The sequence below is a fragment of the Chrysochloris asiatica genome, unplaced genomic scaffold (genome assembly GCF_000296735.1).
Source record: "Chrysochloris asiatica unplaced genomic scaffold, ChrAsi1.0 scaffold00038, whole genome shotgun sequence".
In the NCBI taxonomy this organism is placed as follows: domain Eukaryota; kingdom Metazoa; phylum Chordata; class Mammalia; order Afrosoricida; family Chrysochloridae; genus Chrysochloris; species Chrysochloris asiatica.
Window position 1 is genome coordinate 2,350,500 of NW_006408556.1, and position 21,159 is coordinate 2,371,658.

The 21,159-nt window shown below is 49.2% G+C and overlaps 1 protein-coding gene across 2 annotated transcripts in view; it reads right to left on the reverse strand.

Moving 5' to 3' along the window:
* Window positions 1-21,159, reverse strand: part of GRM4 (glutamate receptor, metabotropic 4) — a 142,301-nt gene that overhangs the window by 29,956 nt on the left and 91,186 nt on the right. The window contains exons 4-6 of one of the 2 annotated variants that reach the window (XM_006860371.1): window positions 10,940-11,075; window positions 7,361-7,515; window positions 4,668-4,808 (exon numbers count right to left, since the gene is read on the reverse strand). In XM_006860371.1, the coding sequence (XP_006860433.1) occupies window positions 4,668-4,808; window positions 7,361-7,515; window positions 10,940-11,075 (432 nt within the window). The remainder of the gene's footprint in view (window positions 1-4,667; window positions 4,809-7,360; window positions 7,516-10,939; window positions 11,076-21,159) is intronic. The other variant, XM_006860372.1, reaches the window with a different exon arrangement.

Below are 21,159 nucleotides of genomic sequence, written 5' to 3' on the forward strand. Positions count from 1 at the left end.
CAGACAGGACCCGTACCAACAGCATCGGGTTGCTCTGTCACCCGTCTACATCTCATCCTTCCCACTCCCATATAACAACAACAAACCATTTATCAGCACCTACCATACAGAGCATTTTCCTGCCAAACTCTTAATGCATCTTATCTCTAATCCTCAACAACCTGGTGGTGGTGGTGGTGGTTATGTGCTGTGGAGTCGGTTCCGACTCATAGCGACCCTGCACAGGGTTTCCGAGGCTGTAAATCTTTACGGGAACAGAAAGCCTCATCTTTCTCCCATGGAACAGCTGGGAGTTTCAAACTGCTGACCTTGTGGTTCTCAGCCTGATTCGTAACCACTACGCAACCAGAGCTCCTTTCAACCTACTGAGATGTAAATAACTGCCTTCCCTCTTAATACAGATGAGACTTCTGAGACTCAGAGAGGTAAAGTAATTTGTCCAAGGTCACACAGCAGGGAACAGGCAGAACCGGATTCAGACCTGGAATGAGTCCTTTCTTGGCATCAGCACTCTTGGGTGTTCACCCTAACCCTTCCTGGCTCAGGCCTTCTCCCTAGGGGGCATCTCATTTTAAAGTTGGGCAGGGCCTTGGGGATGCAGAGCTACCAGCCCCTCACCAGGACCTCATGCCCCACAGATATTCCTTACCCCTCCCCTCCCCTCACCTTACCCAGAGGTGGTGAGGCTCACTGGGTCTGACTTGGGGTCACATAAGAACTCTTACCAGCCTCTGCTGAGGCTCCAAATGCAACAAGAAGGACTTGGGTTAGCTGTGACGTGCCATTGCTCCATTCCTCCTTGCAATGCATAACCCACGTCATTCTGGTCTCTCCTTCGCTCACGATCTCCTCATTACATGGAGTGCACACCTCCCCACACCCATCCTCTCCCACCTCTCTCCCCTCTTCCCTCACTCACCTGAGGCACTTAAAAAAAACCCACCCAGACATCTGGTGTGGCGCTGTAGAATAAGCACTGGACTGTGAGCCACAAGGTTGGCAGTTCAAACCCACCAGTCATTTCTCAGAAACCCAGGGTGGTTATGAGTCAGAACCAACATATGGTACTTAATAACAACAATGGCACCCAAAACCCAACACCAAATCCATTGCCACAGAGTCGATACCAACTCATAGTGACTCTGAGGATAGAGTAGAACTGTCCCATATGGTTGTGAAGTGCCATCGAGTCAGTTCTGACTTGTAGTGAACCTACATAGGGTTTCCAAGAAGCAGTTGATGGGTTTCAACCGACAACCTGGTGGTTAGCAGTCCAGTGCTTATCCTATGGTACCCCATAGAGACTGTAATCTTTATGGACGTAAATTGCCTCATCTGTCTTCTGAGGAACTGCTGGGAGGTTTGAACCGCTGAACTTTCTATTAGCAGAAATTGACACCTGTAATTGCACCCAGTACCAACTCAATCAAAAGGTCGTGAGTAAGAATCCAATGTCAGTATGTTTAAAACCTCCACAAGGAATTCCATATGCAGCAAAATTTGGGAACCACTGCTCCAGCCCAAGTACCTCAGTCCTCAGTACACTTTAAATCACCTAAAACCCAAATCAAGCCCACTGCCATGGAGCTGATGCTGACTCACATATAAAAGCCCTATGAAGGCTTTCTGAGACTGCAAATCTTTACAGGAGCAGACAGTCTCCTCTTTCTCTTTCTGGAGCAGCTAGTGGGTTTGAACCATTGTTGACCTGTGGTTAGCAGGCCATCACCTAACCCACCTAACCCACAGCCCAGGTCCCAAACCTATGATTCTGACTTAGGTGGTTTAAGGGTCCAAGAACAGTTGTTAAAGCTCCCCACTGACTCTATGCACAGCCAGAGTTGAAAGCTTCTATTTTACAGTTCACACAGTGCCTCCATTAATGCTTTTTTCACTTCCATCCCCAGACACCCTCTGGGCGGCTCACCATCAACCCCATTCCTCAGATGAGAAAGCAAAGGTCCAAAGGTCACAGGACGTGCCTGAGGCTCCAGGCAAAGCAGCCACGCTCCACTGACTCCTGCTCTGCCCCTCTTTCATCTACAGGCTGGCTGGGTAGCTCTCTACAGGCAGGCCCAAGGCTTCCCTTAGGGCGGCTAGAGAGCTGCCCTCCTCCTTGTTCACCACACATTTGGGAGCAGTCCCTGAGTCTGGACAGAGCCATAGGGACTGGCCAAGACTGTCTCCTCAGCTGTCCTTCTCATACAAAGAGATGAACCTCAGCAGACTGGACATTGGGGTCAGGAAACACGTTATCCACCTTGCCTTCCCCCAGACCTACCTAATCTCCTACCCAAGTCAGGATAACTATAATTTTTCATCCACACACGAGTACTTCTGAGAATAAAAGGGGCACAATCAATAATTAGGAGTCCTAGAAGCATAGTGGATTTGAAGCTGGGCTGCTAACCACAAGGCCAGCGGTTCAATCTACCAGTCGTTCGTGGGATAAGATGAGGTTTTCTGCTTCCCTTAAGATTTACAGCCTCGGAAATCCTATACAGGCTCAACAATCCTATACAGAACCAACTTGGCGGCCACCACCACCATCGATAATTAAGAGTCCTGGTGCGGCACTGTAGGATAAGCACTGAACTGCTAACTGCAAGGTTGGCAGTTCAAACTCACCAGCCACTCCTTGAAAACCCTATACAGGGTCACTATGAGTCAGAGACTGATTTGATGGCATTTACCAACAACAACATCAATAATAATACAGGAGAAACCAAATAATGGCCACCTTACCCAAGGGTCCAGCCTCCCATGCTGAGACGTGTCTGTACTTCTTATACCACCTCTGTAGTGATTAACTGCCTGATTAAGGCAGCTAGTTGCTGTGCAGCCTTGCTCTCTCTGACTTGCCCTCTCTGACTCTTCATATCTTCACCTATGATCTAGGGATCTTAGATTGGTGAGAGTGGATAACGATGATGTGTTTTAAGTGTCCAGAACACAGTACATACATAGTAAGTAGTGGTGTTGTGATTATTAGCTCACCCAGGAAGGCATAAGGCACATGTGCACACATTCTTAAGGGACACCTGCTCCCTCAGACACACCAACTCATGCACATACACAGTCAAAAACACTGCTAGTCCACCCGCACTCGCCTGGACAATCAGACACTGGGCTCGTTTTGGAGCTTGCCTGGGTCCCAGGGATACTCGCGGTCCCGGTGGGTCCTGACCACCAGAGAGCAACCATCTCTGAGGGTCACACTTTCTCCTCTTCTGTCCTTGATGGACTTACCCCCTGGCAGCCAACAATTCCATGCAGCATGTCGCTGGGGTAGGTTCAGCGATCCCTCACCCACCTGGCCCTATCCCCAAGCAACACCTATCAGTTTGGGCCATATACTCACATAGTCCAGAACCTGAGCACACAAGGATCCAAATGCAAATGTATCTGATAGCAATCCTACCAAGATGGCTGCCGTAGAGCTGCTGGCATAAAGCTCAGTCCTGGGTTCAAATCAGGTTCCACCACTGTCCATCTGTGGAAACTCGGGTTCCTTTACTTACCTTTTCTGAGCCTCTGTTTTCCTATCTGTGAAATAGTCTAACTGTACCTCCATGCATGGTACATTCTTTCTCCTCTCCAGGGCACCATTCAAATGTCACCTTCCCAGTAAGACCTTTCCTGGACAGTCAAAAGTTGCAGTCCCTCTCCCTGCCACACACACTCCCCTTCTTTCCTATCTGGTTTTCACTATTGCAGTTTTTCTTTCTGGCATGTCCTAGGTTACTTATTGGCCTTGTTTACTGTGTATCTTCCCATTAGAATAAAAGCTCCCAGAGATTGTTCACTCTTTCATTCACCATTCTACCCACCATGTTTAGAACCAGGCCAGAAACGTCCTGGATGCTAAACGTCCTGGATGCTACACAGGTGTTTACTGAGTGAATGAGGAAGCCCAGAGGAAAGGGATTAGAGGTCGTTTCTGTAAAGCTCCAGGCCAGGCATGCCCTGGGGGCAGCAAACCTCCACCAGGCAGCTGGAGTCCATTCAGTTCTGTGAGCCCACCCTACGGGCTTGCAGATAAATCCTAAGGCGGTCAGAGGCTGATGGCACCTCTGCCAAGACCCCAGGAGCCAGAGTCCCTCCCCTGTTCAGTAGTACATTGAGGCTCCGCCACCCAAGTGATTTCCAAGACTCTATTCCCCACCCAAGGGTATGAGACCCAGAACTGAATCCGTCTGGCCCTGCCACTTCAAGTCTTGCTCCTTTAGGACCCTGCCCCTCAGCTGCCTCCCTCTGCCACCAGGTACCAGCCAGGGGTCCACTCCTGCCTTTGTAGCCCCTCACACCCCGCCACCTTGGGCCCTTTGAGCATCCTGACCGTCAAGTATAGGCTCTTGTTGTTGTTATTATAGTTGGGTGCCACGGATTCTGACTCTTAGTGCTATATGTGACACAGCAGAAATACCCCATAGGGGCACAGATTACAAAGCAGATCGCCAGGTCTTTTATCCCGCATAACCGCTAGGTGTGATCAAACTTAAGACCTGTGGTTAGCACCTAAGCACCCCCATTACTCTGCTCCGTCAAGCTTCTTCCCTACAACCCCAGACCCTCAAGTCTCAACCTTCAGGCCTAGTCCAAGCCCTCTCTAGGCTCTGTCCAGGGGCCCCCGCCCAGCTAAAGGCCCCGCCCAGGCGCCTGCTCACTGGTGCACTTCTTGACGTGGCTGCCCTTCTTGAGCGCGTGGCGGCTTAGTTTGCAGTGAAAGTTGTCCTCCCAGAACTCAGCAAACCAAATGTTGCGCCGGTTGTTGTCCAGTGTGCGGCTGGAGAAGTAGCGGTCGAAGCCTGGCGAAGAATGAAGACATCAGGGCCTCGACCTCCCCACCCATCCCCAAACCCACTTCCCCTTCCCCATCCCCACACCACCCCGCTGGACCAGAGCTCAGGTCCCACACACACACACAAAAAAAAAAACCCAGTGTGGAACATGGGGTTTCATTCCAAATGAAAAGAGCTGTATTGAATCCCAGGGGGAACAGGTGTGATCTTACAACTGTTTCCTTCACAGAAGAGAAGCACACCGATGAGGATGCTTCCACGGCCTTTTAATCAACAACAAATGCTAATATCAGGCGTCTTTGAGAGGGTCCTGAGACTAGAGGCAGAGAGAGACTTGGGGTGGGGGCACCCTCTGGTTCTGACTAAGAGACAGGGCTAGAGGGGTTAGAGGACCAACCAGATCACACAGCAGGACCAGAACCGGTATCTTCCCGCTTTAAGTATAGAACTTGTCCATCACTAGACAGACGGCCCCATATACGCCAGAGGATTCACCAACCCTGCTCTCAGCAGAATGGTTTCCCTGCCAGGCAGGCTGGTGGCAAAAGGCCCTCTTCTTCCTCCCAAAGGCCTTCCGAGCCAGTGACCGTTCTGTGTGATGTACACAGGTAATTGAGTCTCCCAGGTTGAGTCAGAAGGACAGAGCTCAAGAGAACCCACATCGAATGGTGAGCTCCCCGTATATGTTGTTGCTAAGTGCTGTGGAGTCAGTTCCGACTCATAGCAACCCTATATTGTGTTTCCGAGGAGATGCTGGTCAGTAAACCTTATGGTCAACAGTCTGGTGCTTAGCCACGGTGCCATAACATTCTGTATATGGAATGATCCAAACCCACCCACTGCCATCACGTAGATTCTGACTCATGGAGAGGGTGGTGTGCTGTGGAGTCTGTTCTGACTCATAGCGACCCCGCATAGGGTTTCCAGGGCATAAATCTTTACAGAAGCAGGTAGTCTCACCTTTCACATACAAAGAGGCTTGCGGGTTTGAACAACTGACCTTCAGATTAGCAGCACAATGCTCACAGCACCACCGGTCTCAACCCACCGCCATCTGGTCAATTCTGACTCATAACAACCCAATATAGAGTTTGCAGGCTATAGATCTTTATGAGAGCAGAAGCCTCATCTTTCTCCCGCTGAGTGATTGATGGGTTTGAACTGAAGTACCTTCCAGTACGTCACCTACAGTACAACCAGCACTCCTTTTGGAAGGGTTCAAGTGGAAGCAAATGACTGTCCACCAGAGCTATAGGGTCTATTAGCTATTATGTGAGGGTTAATCAATGGCATCACTGACCCTTTGGGCCCAAAAATTCTTTGTTATGGAGGCTGTCCTGTGCATAACAGGGTGTTTAGCAGCACTAGATACCATCAGCATCTTCCCTCCTTCCCTCCCTACCCCTTATCAACCGTGACAACAAAAAATGTCACCAGACATGGCTAGAGGGCAAAGTCACCCTCAGTTGAGAATTGTTGCCACAGAGGGTTCTCTAATGTCCCAGAAACAAAAGGAACTTGACTGGGCAAGACCTGGGTTCAAATCTGAGCTCTTCCACTTGTTAACTGCTGCTAAGTCGGTTCCGACTCATAGTGATCCTGACTAGGGTTTCCGAGGAGTGGCTGGTGGGTTTGAACCACCGACCTTGTGGTTAGCAGTTCAATGTTTATCCTACACCACACCACACCAGGACTCCCTGAACCTCACTATATGAGTGTCTCACAGCATTGCTGGGAAGACTATGTGAGGTGTCTGTAGGAAGCCTGGCATTTGCAGGTACCAATAAGCCGCAGGAGTTGTTATTTCGTGTTGGTTATGGGTTGGGGCTGAGATGGACAGTGTGGAAACTTCCACTGCTGTGCTCCATCCACAAACACTGCTGTGTGACCTTGAGCAAGCCCCTCCCCTTCCCAGGCCTCAGGTTCTTTAAATGCTTGATGAAGGGACAGATGTCTGTGGTCCCTCCTAGCTCCATCAATGCTGGAGACTATTGAAAAGAAAGAGGGCAAGGGAGGAGAAGGTCCTGGGGGCTTGCCTCCCCCTGTGGTGACGACAGCCAGGTCCCTGCCAAATCAGGCCATTAACAGGAGCTTCGTGCCTGGCTCCCTGTGCTGTTTCAGCCAGAGCAGTTGCTCCTACCCAGGGTGACTAGGGACCCGGTCCTGAGACAAAGGGATACAGAGCAGGGCAGGTCCAACTCTATCCCCATCCCAGGTCCTGTCAGACTCAGGCTGGCCCTGCAGGAAGGCCCCTCCCCTTTGCACAACCTGATGGCAATTCAAGGCAGGATCCTAGGCAGGCAGGAGAAGGGAAGGGTGAAGGTAAATCTCTGCTAAATGAGTCTCCTGAACATGCACCCATCTCCCACGTACAACACATCTGAGAAGGGAGGACGAAAGGACCTGAATCTGGATTCGAATCCTGCCTCCCAGCCCAGAACCAGAACACAAGACGAGACGCAGGAGAGGAAGGGAGGGGGGTGTGCAGTAAGAAGGAACAGACCAGGTGGTGCTGGCAGTAGAGCGGGTGAGGGTGGGAGTCCCGCCATCTGGCCTACCTCTCACAGACATCCGCTTGGGGAGGATTGTGACGGCACCCTCTGCCACCTCCTCCAGGTGCAGCACAGGTGCAATCTTGGAGCCCCAGCTGTCTGAGCCCATCCAGAAGAAATGGCCCGTCTGGTTGGCTTTTCGTGCCGCCTCCAACACACGCCTGTGGGGACACACCCCAGCCCAGCCATGTCTGTCCACAACTGCCCAAATCCTACCCACACCCCAACTACCCTCCAGCCCACCTCACTTGTCCCCATCACAGTCTATGCCTGACCACCCACAGCTGTCTCAAAATCCTTGGTGGTAGTTCCAAGTCCATAGTTCCCCCAAGTCCTGGTCCAGGCTGACCCACAGGCCCATGGCTATTCCTCTAAACCCATCCTATACCTATCCCCACCCTAGCTCATCCCTGTGCCCTAATCCCACACCTTCCTACAAGTCCAGTGTGCTCCTCCAGGTCCACCATCATCACCACCGCTGTCCCCAGGGACAAATTTGTTCCAAGCCCACAGCTTCCTCATGTCTAACTCAGGTCCGTAGAATCACATTTGCCCAGTCCCTGTCCTCTCAGGTTCATGCCATCTAAGCCCACATCCATATTTCTTGATCTATTCTTCGTGCACACACACAAACACACACACATACCTGTATACCTTTACCCTTCTGTTCATGCTGGTCCTCACCCACCACCAGTGCCCTTTCACCCACCCCCTGTGACAAAAGTCTGGGGGGAGGTGCGGTGTTCACCCAACCCCAATCAAATCAGGAAGCCTAGAGCTCAGCACAGGGTTAAACCCAGAGGAGGTGCTCAATCAACATGGAACAAGGGAAGACATTCTCTTGGAAGGGATAAAAAGAGAGGAATGAATAGACAGTCTCCAACCCAGCTCCTTCCTTCCCTAGGGAAAGACGAGCACAGAGTAGGCAAGTGACTTGCCCAAGATCACACAGTGAGTGAAAGGCAGTGAGACTAAAAACTGGCTAGGCCCATTCCATCAGTGAGAGCCAGGAACAGACACCAGGGTTTGCAGGTTGACAGCTAGGGTAGGAGGGCTTGGGGCTTGCAGAGAGAAACAAATGCTTCCAGACCCTGGAACTGGGGCTGAGGCCAGCCTGAGCTAGGCTTTCTGTCTGTCACCAACCCACTTCCTTGCCTCCTCCTTCATCAACCAGCTACTGACACTTCCCAGGCCCCTCATCTGCGGCAGTCCCCCTCTAACAGGTCACCACTAATGGGAGGCAGACTGCCCTCAGAACCCACACCCACATCCCTATTAATACCCGCCTGCATCCGGCCAGCCATGATGACCAAAGCTCCCAACCCTCTATCCCTGCAAAGTCACCTGGGTTTATTTTTACTTTTTTTGTTTCTGAAAATGCACATGGATTTCCAGAAATGACCCCCGCCTCCTACCACACTTCCTGTAGCCTGCTCAAAGCGTCCCCCAGGTGCCTTTTCTACTCCCGGTATCTGAGGCCTGGTGCATCCAAGCCCTTTTCCCATAGAGCCCCACTATGCCTCTCTCTGACAGGACACAATAGAGTGTGGTCATCCCTACTGGGCAGATGCAAACACTGAGGTACAGAGAAGGACAGTAACTTGCCCAAGGTCACACAGGTAAAGAGCAACACAAAGAACCTCCAGCACTGAGCTTTACCACCACCTCAAATGCTCTGGCCAGAGGGCAGTGCTTTTTGCTTTTGGAGAATGACAGAGGTCACAAAGTAAGGCCTCACCCTGCCCTAAAGTAGGTGGAAACACCATGCCGACCACTCAGACCCAAAATGTCTCAAACCAGACTGGTCAGTCCTTTCCCAGCTCCTGCCTGCCTTCCCTCATAGCTATCCTATCCCAGAAATGGGAGCGGGGAGTGGGGAGGGGGGGGCGAGGAAGCATCCAAGACTCTTCCCTTTCCTTCACGGTTTCTAACCAGTCAGCAAACCCTGGGATCTACCTCCTAGTCCTACTCCCCGCCCAATCTCGTGTATGGTCTATGTCAGTGTCCAGCTCCCTAATGCCCCTACACACCTACATGATCTGTCACACAGTCATACAGACAGGTGTAGGGTCTAGGAGTGCCCCAGGGACCTGGATCACAAGCGAGGGCAAGCCAGGAAGGATGCGAGTACCATTAGGGGAAGATGAAGACCTTGTTCATGGAGCCATTGATTTAAAATCGTGCCTGAACTGAAGGCGTCCCTCACAAGCAGTAGGCCAGGGCTGGAGTGCATATCTAGGCGGGGTGTAAGAACTGAGCAGTGTTGGACAGGAAGCAGGGCCGGGTGTCTGAAGTGAGGACAAAGAGCTCTCAAAAGGGGTCCTCTTGCCCTGGAACCTGCTAATTGTTGTGTCCACAGTCAGTATTTAGGGCACTCTGTAAGGGTGATGGGGGTCAGGAGCTGCCTCTTTGCTCAGCTCTAAGAGTGTCAGAGAGGGCTCTGAGGACCTCGCCTCCCTGGCTTTGGACACCTAAAACACCCCTCCCCACATCCAGGGACCTGCAATGGCCCCGGGGGGAAATCTGTGGTACAGAAAGTTAGGAGTCCAGGATTGGGTATTTATGAACTAGAAACAACAGCTGGGAAAAAGGATTTGAAAGAATAGGCCTAGGGTGGTGAAGGAGGGAGGGAGCTGCATGAGGAGGTAGGAGGGCAGATAGGACAGACAGGACAAGTGGACTGGAGGGGAGGGAAGGGGGGCTGAAGGCCAGCTCAGACCAGATGTAAAGGAGGAGGCCTGGGGAAGACAACACCTGCTGCCACCTCATCTTCCTCTCTGCAGGCAGGGGCGCGTCCTCTACCAGATTTGGGGCAGAGGCTAAGGGGTCACTGAAGGCAGGGCTGTGTCTCCCCTTCAGACTGAGGAATCTCTGAGGTCTAGCCCATTTGGGTTCTGTCTGCTGGTTTCAGGGAAAAGGCTGAAGGAAATGGATTCAGAAGGATGCTCAAAGGTCATCTATGAACAGTATCATTTCTGATTGTGCCTCAGGATACAGGAGTGGGTGGGCAGAGTTGGGTGGCCCCAGCAGAAAGGAGGTTGACCATTATGAGCCTATGCCTGAGCCAGGACTAGAAATCAGATCTCTTCCCTCTCCAAAGAAAGGAAAGAAAGGCTGAGAGGTGTTCACCATTTACTGGGCACCTATTGCAAAACAGACCCTTCCTAAGCCCTATGCTCTATCCTATATTCAGTTCTCACAACTTGATCACTGGCAGGCATCATTAGCTTAATTTTTAAAAACACAAAGAGGCCCAGAGAGGTTAAGAAACTTGCTTAGTAGAAAGACATTGCTAGTAGAAAGGAGAGCAGGATAAGAACCCACGTGTTCTGGCCCAAGCCTGTGTCCTTAGCAACCCCTCTGTGACCTTAAGACATCCTATTTGTCATTCCTGGTTTGTGGAATGATGCAGGAAACAGGAAGGGGGGCAGGAAGGACACCCATTAACAAGGAGCCTATGCTTATGGGTCTCCCAGCTCACACCCCTCTGAATTCTAAGGTGGGACCAAGCTGCTCTAGGAAGTTCTCCAATGACCCAAGACTCATCTCACACCGGATTCCCACCCTGCTACTGCCTGCCCTCACCTGATGTCATCCTCGTTGGCAAAGATGATGACGGCCCTAGCGTTTGAGGTTTCCAGGAGGCGCCGGATAATCTTGTCAAACTCGCTGGGCTTGGGCTCCCGTGGTATTTTCACCGACTGGGCAATGCATACGCCCCCTGTGGGAAAGACACCGTCAGCCAGAGCTGGTGAGACACTTGGGCTCCTCACACACACACACTCCAGGAGAGCAGGGCTGGGGGGCTGCAAAACTCCTTAACCTGACTCACAGGCACCAAGTCCTGGGTCTCTAGGTGCGAACTGAGCAATCAGAACAGCCACAGTGCAAACAAAACATGTCACTAAAATCCTCTGTTGTCTAAGGTTACTAGCAAGAGAGAGAACGGAATAGTTCATAGGAGTCAGACCGCTTGGGTTCACATCTAGGCTCTACCACTTACTGCTGTGTGTTCTCTGGCCAGTTACAGAACCTCTCCGTGCCTCAAACATATCATCTGTAAAGGGGAGCTAACAATGCTATCAACTTCAAAGGGTTTTATAAGAATAAATGAGTTCATTTGGCAGTCATCTTGAGGTGAAATGAAGTGAGATCTTCACCAATCAGGCACTCTCAACCACTAGGCATTTTCTATCTTTACTCCAAAGTCTGTTTCTTCCTGGGACTTGTCAGTATCTCCCAGCTATAATGCGACCACCTCTTGCCTGATAGATATTGCATATGGAAATCTTGGGGCGTACACTAGGGAACGTGATGGCTGTATACAATAAGAACTGAACTGCAAACCACAAAGTCAGAAGTTCTAGCCCACCAGCTGCTCCAAGGGAGACAGATGAAGCTTTCTGCTCCCACAAGATTTACAGCCTTGGAAAGTCTACACAGGGTTGCTATGAGTTGAAATCAACTCGACAGCACTTAACAACAACATTTGTAAAGAGGAGAAAACAGCAACCTGTAGTATTGACAGGACTGAAAGGGTTAATATATATGAAATGCCAAGCAACAAGAAAGGCTTAATTAAAGTCATAAATAAATAGGGAGTAGTTAATCTTTCATTTCAGGAACAGAGGACCCCAGGACCAACAAGAAGGAAGAGAATGAGTGAAGTATGAGATCCTACCCAGAAAAATGGGACCACAGATATGGTGGCAGAGGTGATGGTATATAGAGAGAGAGAGCAGCTGAGGCTCTAGGCCCATGGACTGAGAAAGACTGTGTGCCTGCAGGCAGGAGGCTGGCTTGCAACATGTGCCCTTTGGACATTTAAACAAATATATGTTTTTTCTGTTTTGTATGTGTACAGCAAATATTTTTGTTTTGTTCATTAGTGAAAAATAAGATGTAAAAGGGAAGCCACACAGTGGAAGTAGGGTAACTGTTGTTGCATAGAGGGGAGTGTAATCAATGAAGTGAAACAAAACATTTGATTGGTTAAAATTAAAACAACAAGAACAAAGAACCATTCTATGATGGTTACGGGTGCTTGGGAGGGAAAATTATCCATGGGCTAGAGTGTACACATGTCAACATGGATGACAGGGCTGGCAACATACAACAAGAAGGAGGAAAGGTGAAGGTATTGGGAGACACAGGGAATGTAATATTAAAGTGAATAGAGGAAAATACTGTTAACTGTTGGTACATGGAAGGGATTACAATCATTGTAATGAAGCAAAATACATGATTTGTTGAAGGTAAAACTGATTATCTGCTCTGTAAATCTTCACTCCATTCACAATAGAAAGTTTTTTTTTTTAAAGAAATAAATAAAGATAAGTAAGTTAATGTATATAAATGCAACAGTGTCTGCATCTAGTAAGTGCTCAGTAAATGCTGGTTATTTTTATTGAAACCACCTCATAAAGAGATTTGGGAAGATTAAATCAGATTGAAAGGAAAACTGCCTACCCTGGCCATTAGCGTCTCCCACAGACATCCACACACAGATCCTGAGCTACCCAACTGGGCCTGGCGCTGATTGGTAAGAGCATCATACACGGCTGCAGCCTGGTGCCCACCATGCTGGACAGCAGCTCTGTAACCCCAGCTTTAGTGACCATCTGCTCTCCTCAGGCCCCTGTCCAAGAGCTCTCAGTCCCACCATGCACCTTGGCTCAGCAAGGGGGCGGTGACACCCCAGCCTCCCACACCTTCTTTGTGATCAGATTCCCAGGGAAGCAATTTTAACAGGGAGTCTTTAGGCAGAACAATAAACAAGCTCTGTTGGAGTCGGTGTTTGAGGCCTTCCCATCATTCCTACTTCTCTGAACAAACCTCAGCACTTCTTTCCTGGCGGAGTCCTGGGGAAGGGGATAGAAGCCAGGGTCTGCCTGCCTGTTGAGCTCATTCCCCTGTAAGAAGCTCACCCCATCCACCACCCACCACCCACCTATACACAAGCCTGCAGAAGCCATCCAAAGACCCTCTTTGAAATCAGCTTTGGTGGGACCACCACAGCGATGCAGCTGCTCCTACTCGGCCCACTCTAACTGCTCTGTCTCTCATCACAGAGAAGCCCCACATCTGCTCCAGCCCTTCAGCCCATCTCCTGGGTCCCAGCCTTGTGTCCCCTTCAGCCCACGGCCCAGCCCACCAAGTCGAAACTCAGCCAGAAGCAACTGGGGTTTGGGATTCAGGGTCTGTCCTGAGTTCAGATCCCTGCTCTGCCCCAAACCCACAGACTGATCTCAGACACTGCTCTTTTCCTTCCTAGGCCTCAGTTTTCCCATCTGTTGTTGTTACGTGCCATTGAGTCAGTTCTGACTCATAGCAACCCTGTATAGGGTTTCCAAGGAGCGACTGGTGAGTTTGAACCACCAACCTTGTGGTTCAAACCGACCTATTAACCCCATGGTGTTGTGCAGAGCAAATGAGACAGCTGCTATTTACTGGACATACGCTATGTGCCTGGTACTGTTCTAAGAGTTTTCCAGTGATCCACCTATTTAATCCTCGCAACAACCCATTATATAGGTCCTATTTGTAGCCCCATCTCACAGATGGGAAAACTAAGGCTCAACAGAGGACACAATTTGCCCAAGGATACATAATCAATATACAGTGAAGCCAGGATTCAAAGCCAGATTGTGAGGCTGAAGCATTGGGAAAATTCGTAACACGTTGTACTTCACACAGTTACTTCACCATTTCACAACCTCAGACATGTCTCACTTGAGTGCTGCAGGAAAAGGGGGAGGGGGATCTGGCGTAGTATCAACTGTGTATTTAAACCTCACCTGATGTCCTGATGTCCTAGTGTGAAAGCATTTGCAGTCTGCTGTTTGACAAATGAAGAAACTGTCCACATTTTACAAATGAAGAAACTGAGGCTCAGAGGAACGGTTTACACAAAGCCATGCTGTTTCTTACCTACTGAGGTCCAGGAGCTGGAGACCCCTATAGAATGAGACCCTGGGGGCCCTTGATAGCAAAATCAGGCCTCGATTGATAGAAAATGTGACTAATTGTTCTTGATAAACACAGATCCTTTATTTAAGATGATCACCCTCTTCTGGGTCCCACTCAGAGTCTCAGACCAACTGCATCCTAAACAGGATTCTTTTGGGGCCCAGTCAATGCCTCAAACCAATGACCTTGGTGGGGCATCTGGACCTCCCCTCCAAGCTGGAGGCCACCTGAGCCTTCTGCACAGACATGCTGGCCCAGCACATCTGGTGTCTCCATGTGTGGACCTGGGCTTCCACCCACCAGCCCCAGGAGGAATACTAGAACCCAGCCCCACTCTGGAAGGTGTCAGAAATGGTGGTTCTGAAATCAATCCCTATCCGGGGGCAAGGAAGTAGCAACAAGAGAAGGCTGTCCAAAGGTGGTAACACTGAGCTGAGTCTTAGAGGGTTAGAGGTACAAGCAGCCAGGTAGTGAATTATTTCAGGGGAAATGGTACACTAACTGGAATGGAAAGGCTATACTAATATACCCTGCTGGACCCAGGGCCACATGACACACACAAGAGCTTGTACACACCCAGCCCCCTTGCTCTTAGCAGCAGGTAAAGCAACCATACATACCCCTTTGCCCCAATCCTGACCAGCTCCCACCCCGCTCACTTTCTGCCACTTGCAGATAGGCCCCGCCCTGCTGGTCTCTCCTAAGACACCCAAGAAGTTCCAAAAACTAGAGAAGAGCATGGGTACCAGAAGGTTTATGGGAAAGAGAGCGATGTAGAGAAGGAGCAAGGCCCTTGAGCAAGACAAGGATCCCTTCAAGTCCTGAGCCATAGAGAAAGCCAAGGGAGCCAGGCTGCACCCAAAGCCTAGGCCATGCAGTAATGGTGGCTGGGTAGGGACACGGTTCCCAGCTAAACCCTCCATATGGTTCCTTTCCAGCCAGAAAATGGGCCAATTGCAACGTTTCTTCCCCCAATCTGGGGAGACAGATGGACAAGAGGAGGAGGCTGGATGGGGGGTGAGGATGAGCCACCTGGCTCAGGAGGGAGAAGGGGAGCCAGGGGCAGAGGATGGAAGTTAATTGTTCTGGAACAGGGAGGAACTGTTAGGTTAAGTAATATTTATAGGTGATGCTCCCTCTAAGGATTTTTTTTATGAAGGTCCTGCCGGGCACCCCGGAGGATATCTTGTGTGCTTCATTTTGTTGGTAATAGAAGAATGAGGTGACCACAGATCTGTCAGCAAGACTGTGAGTGAGTCACAAGGTAGTTGAAATGCAACCATAGTCTGAGAAAGGTTTGATAGTCTTGCAACCACAAGATGGGATGGAGGGGCGTGGGGGGACAGGGTAGTTTGGATGGTGTTTATGCACAGCTCAATAATACCAGCAAACGTTTATGGAGTGTCTGATGCAAGCTGGATAATAATCTGAAAAGTTTACATGGATTCACTCTTCTAGGAACAGTATCATTCCCATTTACAGATGAGAAAATTGAGGCACAGAGAGGTTAAGTGTCTTCCCCAAGGTCACACAGAGAGTCAAGGGCAGAGCTGGCATCAGCAGGTTATCTGGCTTCAGCAGCCACATGGATAAGGGACTGTATGGTGGATTCAATGAAACATGGGGAGCCTGTGAGCGTAGAACTTCCCAAACACAGCACCTGTCCCAAGATGAGCAGCCCCAGGGTGAGACGCCAAGTGCCCCACTGCTTCACCTGCCAGGTTGTCAGCATCAGTGCTTAGGGAGACAATCTGACAGGAAGCAGTGGGGATGTGGAGCAGAGGAACATGGAGCAGCCCAAGAGGGACCAATACTGCCCTGCTGCACACTGGGCACCGCTAAACCTCACACACCCTCATCTTACAGATAAGGAAACTGAGGCTCCGAAGTACTGATGAACCTAACTAAGGTCACACAGCCTTATCTGGGACTGCAATCTTGTTCTGTGTCCAGAGCCTCTCTCAGGCAGAGAAGGAGACGGCTGGTCTCTAGGGCTCTTCTGACCCCATTTCCTCCCACCCAGAAAGCTCTTTTTCCTCATTACCACCGTCAACTGAAAACCAGTCTGACCCACAACATGCAACTGAAATCAAAGGGCTGGAGCCTCTTCTGCAGCCCCGGTGTGTGAGCTGGTTGGTACACACTTGGACACATGTATACATGGGTGTACATACACAGCCATGCACACACTAGCACATGGTCATGCACAGTCCACCCTTGTGCATACCAGCCCACACACCTACAGACCCAATCCCAACAGCCCAACCCATGTCCATCCCCTGCGGCTGCCGCCCTCTCTGGCAGCTCCGCCATCATGGGAACCACAACTGACACCCCTGGGGCTGCCATCAGATGTCTTCTTCTTAAAACCTCCTCACCAGGGAGGGGGCTTCTCCCCACCCCCACAGTCTCTCATCTAAGAAAATACGAGTCCAGGCATTCAGACAGATAACAAACAAAAGCCCCCACAGACCTGGAGGACAAAACCACTCCCCATCTCTGGACAGAGGCATCAGGCCCATAAGTAGGGAAGAGGCAATGGAGGCACCTGGGGTGCCCCTCACAGCCCCTAGGTCCTTCTGGGTCCCCCATGGTGAGCCTTTCATACCACATTCACCTTCCCAGGTCCCTGAGAGACACCAGCTCCAAGTTCTGCCATCCAGACCAAGCCAGTGAGTGCCTCCACCTCCTGGCCATCTGCCAAGAACATCTGAGCACAGCAGGGCTGGAGGGATCTCAGAGACGTCCTGGTCCAAACTGAACTGAGCAAGCCAAAAAGGGGGAGTGCCTTGCCCAGAGTCACATAGTAGTGGGGCCAAGCCCCCTCCAGATGAGGCTTCATGAGGTTTGAATCCAGACCAGCCCCCTTACTGCTGCTCACCTGCTTTGTCACACTGTCAGCAGAGCAGGAGCATAGCTGTCTGGGACTAAACACCCCAATGAGTGCTGTGGCATTGTCCACCTCCCAGTTCCGGGGTCCCACTGACCGTGCCTGCCCATGCACCCACCTGAGGCCTCATCCCACCCGGCCCCACTCCCAAGCTGTACTGTCCACCAGAGCCTGCCCCAGCTCCAGACCACACCCTTCCCTCAGTGTTACCCCACCTGTCTAAGCTGTCCTTAGTCCTACACCTCAGTAGCCACCATCTCCCACCACCACCATCACCTCGGCTACAAGAAAGCACAATACCTGGAGAGTAATGAGGGAATAGCTGTTGTTGTTTGCCTTCAAGTTGACGCATAGCGACCCCATGTGGCAGAGTAGAACTGCCCCCCAGGGCTTCCTAGGCTGCAATCTTCAGGGGAGCAGAGCACCAGGTCTTCTCTCCTGCGTGGTGACTGGTCGGTTCATACTACTAACCTTTCAGTTAGCAGTTAAGCACTTCACCATTGTGCCACCAGGGCTATCAGGAGGAATAGCTAGTGAATCTCACCATGCTGATCCCCAACAAGCCAGCACTGCACCCCAAAATCAGGCCCAGAGAAACTCACAGCTGGACCAAGGAGACATGAACAGAGCCATGCACTGCAGGGTAACTTGTGTCAATATTTTACAACAGAAGAATGGATAAATTGTGGTATGTGCCTACAATGGACTCTATCAACATGACAAAATCCTGAAAACAAGCAAGTTGCAGCATGATCTGTTTCATTCACGTAGAATTTAATGACCCGCATAGTATCGTATTTATCATTCAGGAGGCTGCTGTTGTTGTTCATTTCATTAAGCCAATTGTTGAGTCCAACTCATGGTGACCTGATACGTGCACAATAGAACGGCTCCAAAGGGTTTCTAAGGCCGGGATCTTTCAGAAGCAGGTCACCAGGCCTTACTTCTGAGGTACCTCTGGATGAATTTGAACTGACAACCTTTTGTCTAGTAGCTCAGCGCTTCATGATTTGCGCCAGCCAGGGAATCCCTATTTATGGGCGCAGACCTCCTTGTATATAAGATAAAGCTGTATAAAGTCAGGAACTTTTGTTTCCCCAGTGCCTACAACAGTGCCTGGCACATAATAGGTGTTCAAATAAAATTGTCTTTTGAAAGACTAAAGAAAAGCAAAGGATTGTACCACCTTCGGAGATGTAGTGACCTCAAGGGAGAGGGAAAGACCAATAGGATTGGAGAGACTCAGGGGGAGTTTCTACCCATTCTACAATGTTTTATTTCTTTTTAAAAGGTGGCAAAATGTCAATGCTTAGTAACTCTGGATCCCAGAACTCAGTGCAGACAAAACTTTGAGACACAATGTCAGCGATAGTATTCCAGTCCTTGCCTATTGGAGAACTCACAGTGGCACCTGAGCCTCCCTTTGTTCATCTGTGAAAGAGGGTCACAAAGCTACTCCCAGTTCAGTGCACATGAGGGGAGGCATGTAGATCTGGAAATTGTGCCCATCTCCTCCATTCCCACCTGGGCTGCCCTCTCCTCCCTCCTGAGGATGAGCTCTTCCTGGGCCAGCCACCTCCCCTGGTGTGGCTAGAACTCTCCAACCTCCCCCTTGCTCCTGACATTCATGTGATACTTAAATCTCTGCTCCTGAAACTTGATCTGGGTTTCCCGTGCTATTCTGTGGTCTCTGTGCCCTTTCCATTTGTGGTCTGGTGACCTTTCCTGGTGACCTCCAGGTCCAGCTAAGGTGACTGTGTCTCTCCCAGAGCAGTGGTGTCACCAGGACTGGTGCCAACCCGGACAGGCCTCCTCCCGCACCAAGCCTATGAATCCTTAGTAATATTTAGTATCAGTTTTAACCATAGAATAATAAGTGATGGATAGATACAGTTGTAGATGGACTCTTGATGTGATGCTGTAGGATAAGTAAGCATTGGACTGCAAGGGCAAGATTGACAGCTCAAAGTCACCAGCTACTCCTCAGAAACCCTACACAGGGTTACTGAGTCAGAACCAACTAGATAGCACTTAAAAACAACAATAGTTGTAAATTGCTTAAATGTAGTATTTCTTAGATTCTATGAATACAAAGAACAAAATAGTTTTATAAAATCCTTCTACATAAAATTACATTATTACACCATTATTAATTGATCAGAAGTCTTTTTTTCCTTTTTTTCTTTTAATTGCTACTTCATTCTCAAAAACAGTTACTAATATAGGCTCACAAAGACTACCTACCACACTATTGTAGCTAAAACACCAAGAAATTTGACAAAATTTGTGTTCATAAAAACATCTGTGGGAGCAACAAAGATAACATACTCATGCAGATGAAATCACATAATTCCACGTGTTGGTGTAACTGGGTTCTAGGATAACTCTGACCTGAGGACATTAGAAGGTTCCAACCTTAAATTAGCATAGACTTTTTGCCTTGTTTATTGTTGTTGTTAGGTGCCATCTAATTGTTCTGACGCATGGTGACCCTATGTATAACAAAACAAAACACTGTCCAGTCCTAAACCATCTCATAATTGTTGCTACATTTGAACCCATTACTGCTATTACTGTGTCAATCTATCTCATTGGGGGTCTTCCTCTTTTTTGCTGACCCTTCATGTAACCAAGCATAATGTCCTGCTCGAGGAGCTGGTCCCTCCTGATAACATATTCGAAGTATGAGAAATGAAGTCTTGCCATCCTGGCTTCTAAGAAATGCTTTGGTTGTACTTCTTCCAACATAGATTTATTTGTTCTTCTGGAAGTCCATGCTACTTTTGATAGTCATCTCCAACACCATAACTCAAATAAGGTCCTCCTTATTCAAAGTTCAATTTCTACATGCCTATGAGGTGACTGAAAATACTATAGCTTGGGTCAGGCACACCTTAGTCCTCAAACTAATATCTTTGCTCTTAAACACTTAAAAAAGATCTGGTACAGCACATTTGCCTAATGCAATATAGCCTTTGATTTCTTGACTGCTGATTCCATGACTGCTGATTGTAAATTCAGGCAAAACAAACTCTTTGACAACTTTAATCTTTTCTCCACTGATCATGAAGTTATTTATTCATAGAGTTTTAAGAATTTCCACTGTGTTTACATTGAGGTGCAACCCATACTGAAAGCTGTGGTCTTTGATCTTCATCAGTATTTTAAGTCCTATTTGTTTCCAGCAAGCGAAGTTGTATCATCTGCATATCATAGGTTGTTAATGAGTCTTCTTCCAATCCTGCTGCCACATTCTTCCTCACATAATCTAGTTTCTCAAATTATTTGCTCAGCATACAGACTGAAAGGAATCAACTCTGGCACACATCTTTCCTGATTTCAAACCATTCCGTATCCCCTAGTTCTGTTCTAACAACTGCCTCCTGATTTATGTGCAGGTTCCTCATGAGCACAATTCAATGTTCTAGAATATCCATTCGTTGTAATGTTATCCATTGCTTGTAATGATCCACACAGCAAAAAGCCAATGCATAGTCAATAAAGCACAAGTAGATATCTTTCTGATATTCTCTGCTTTCAGCCAAGATGCATCTGATGTCAGTAATATTCTTAGTCTCAAGTCCTCTTCTGAATCCAGCTTGAATTTCTGGCAGCTCTCTGTTAATGGACTGTTGCAACCATTTTTGAATGATCTTCAGCACAATTTTACTCATATGTGCTAGTAATGATATTGTTCGATGATTTCCACATTCCATTGCGTCGCCTCTCTTTGAAATGGGCACAAACATGGATCCCTTCCAATCAGTTGGCCAAGTAGCTGGCTTCCAAATTTTTTGGCACAGATGAGTGAGCACCTCCAGGGCTGCATCAGTTTGTTGAAATCTTTCCATTTATATTCCATCAATTCCTGAAGCCTTGTTTTTTTCATCAATACCTTCAGTGCTGCTCCCTCCACTGGCAGCCCCACCTCCACCCCAGGCATGGG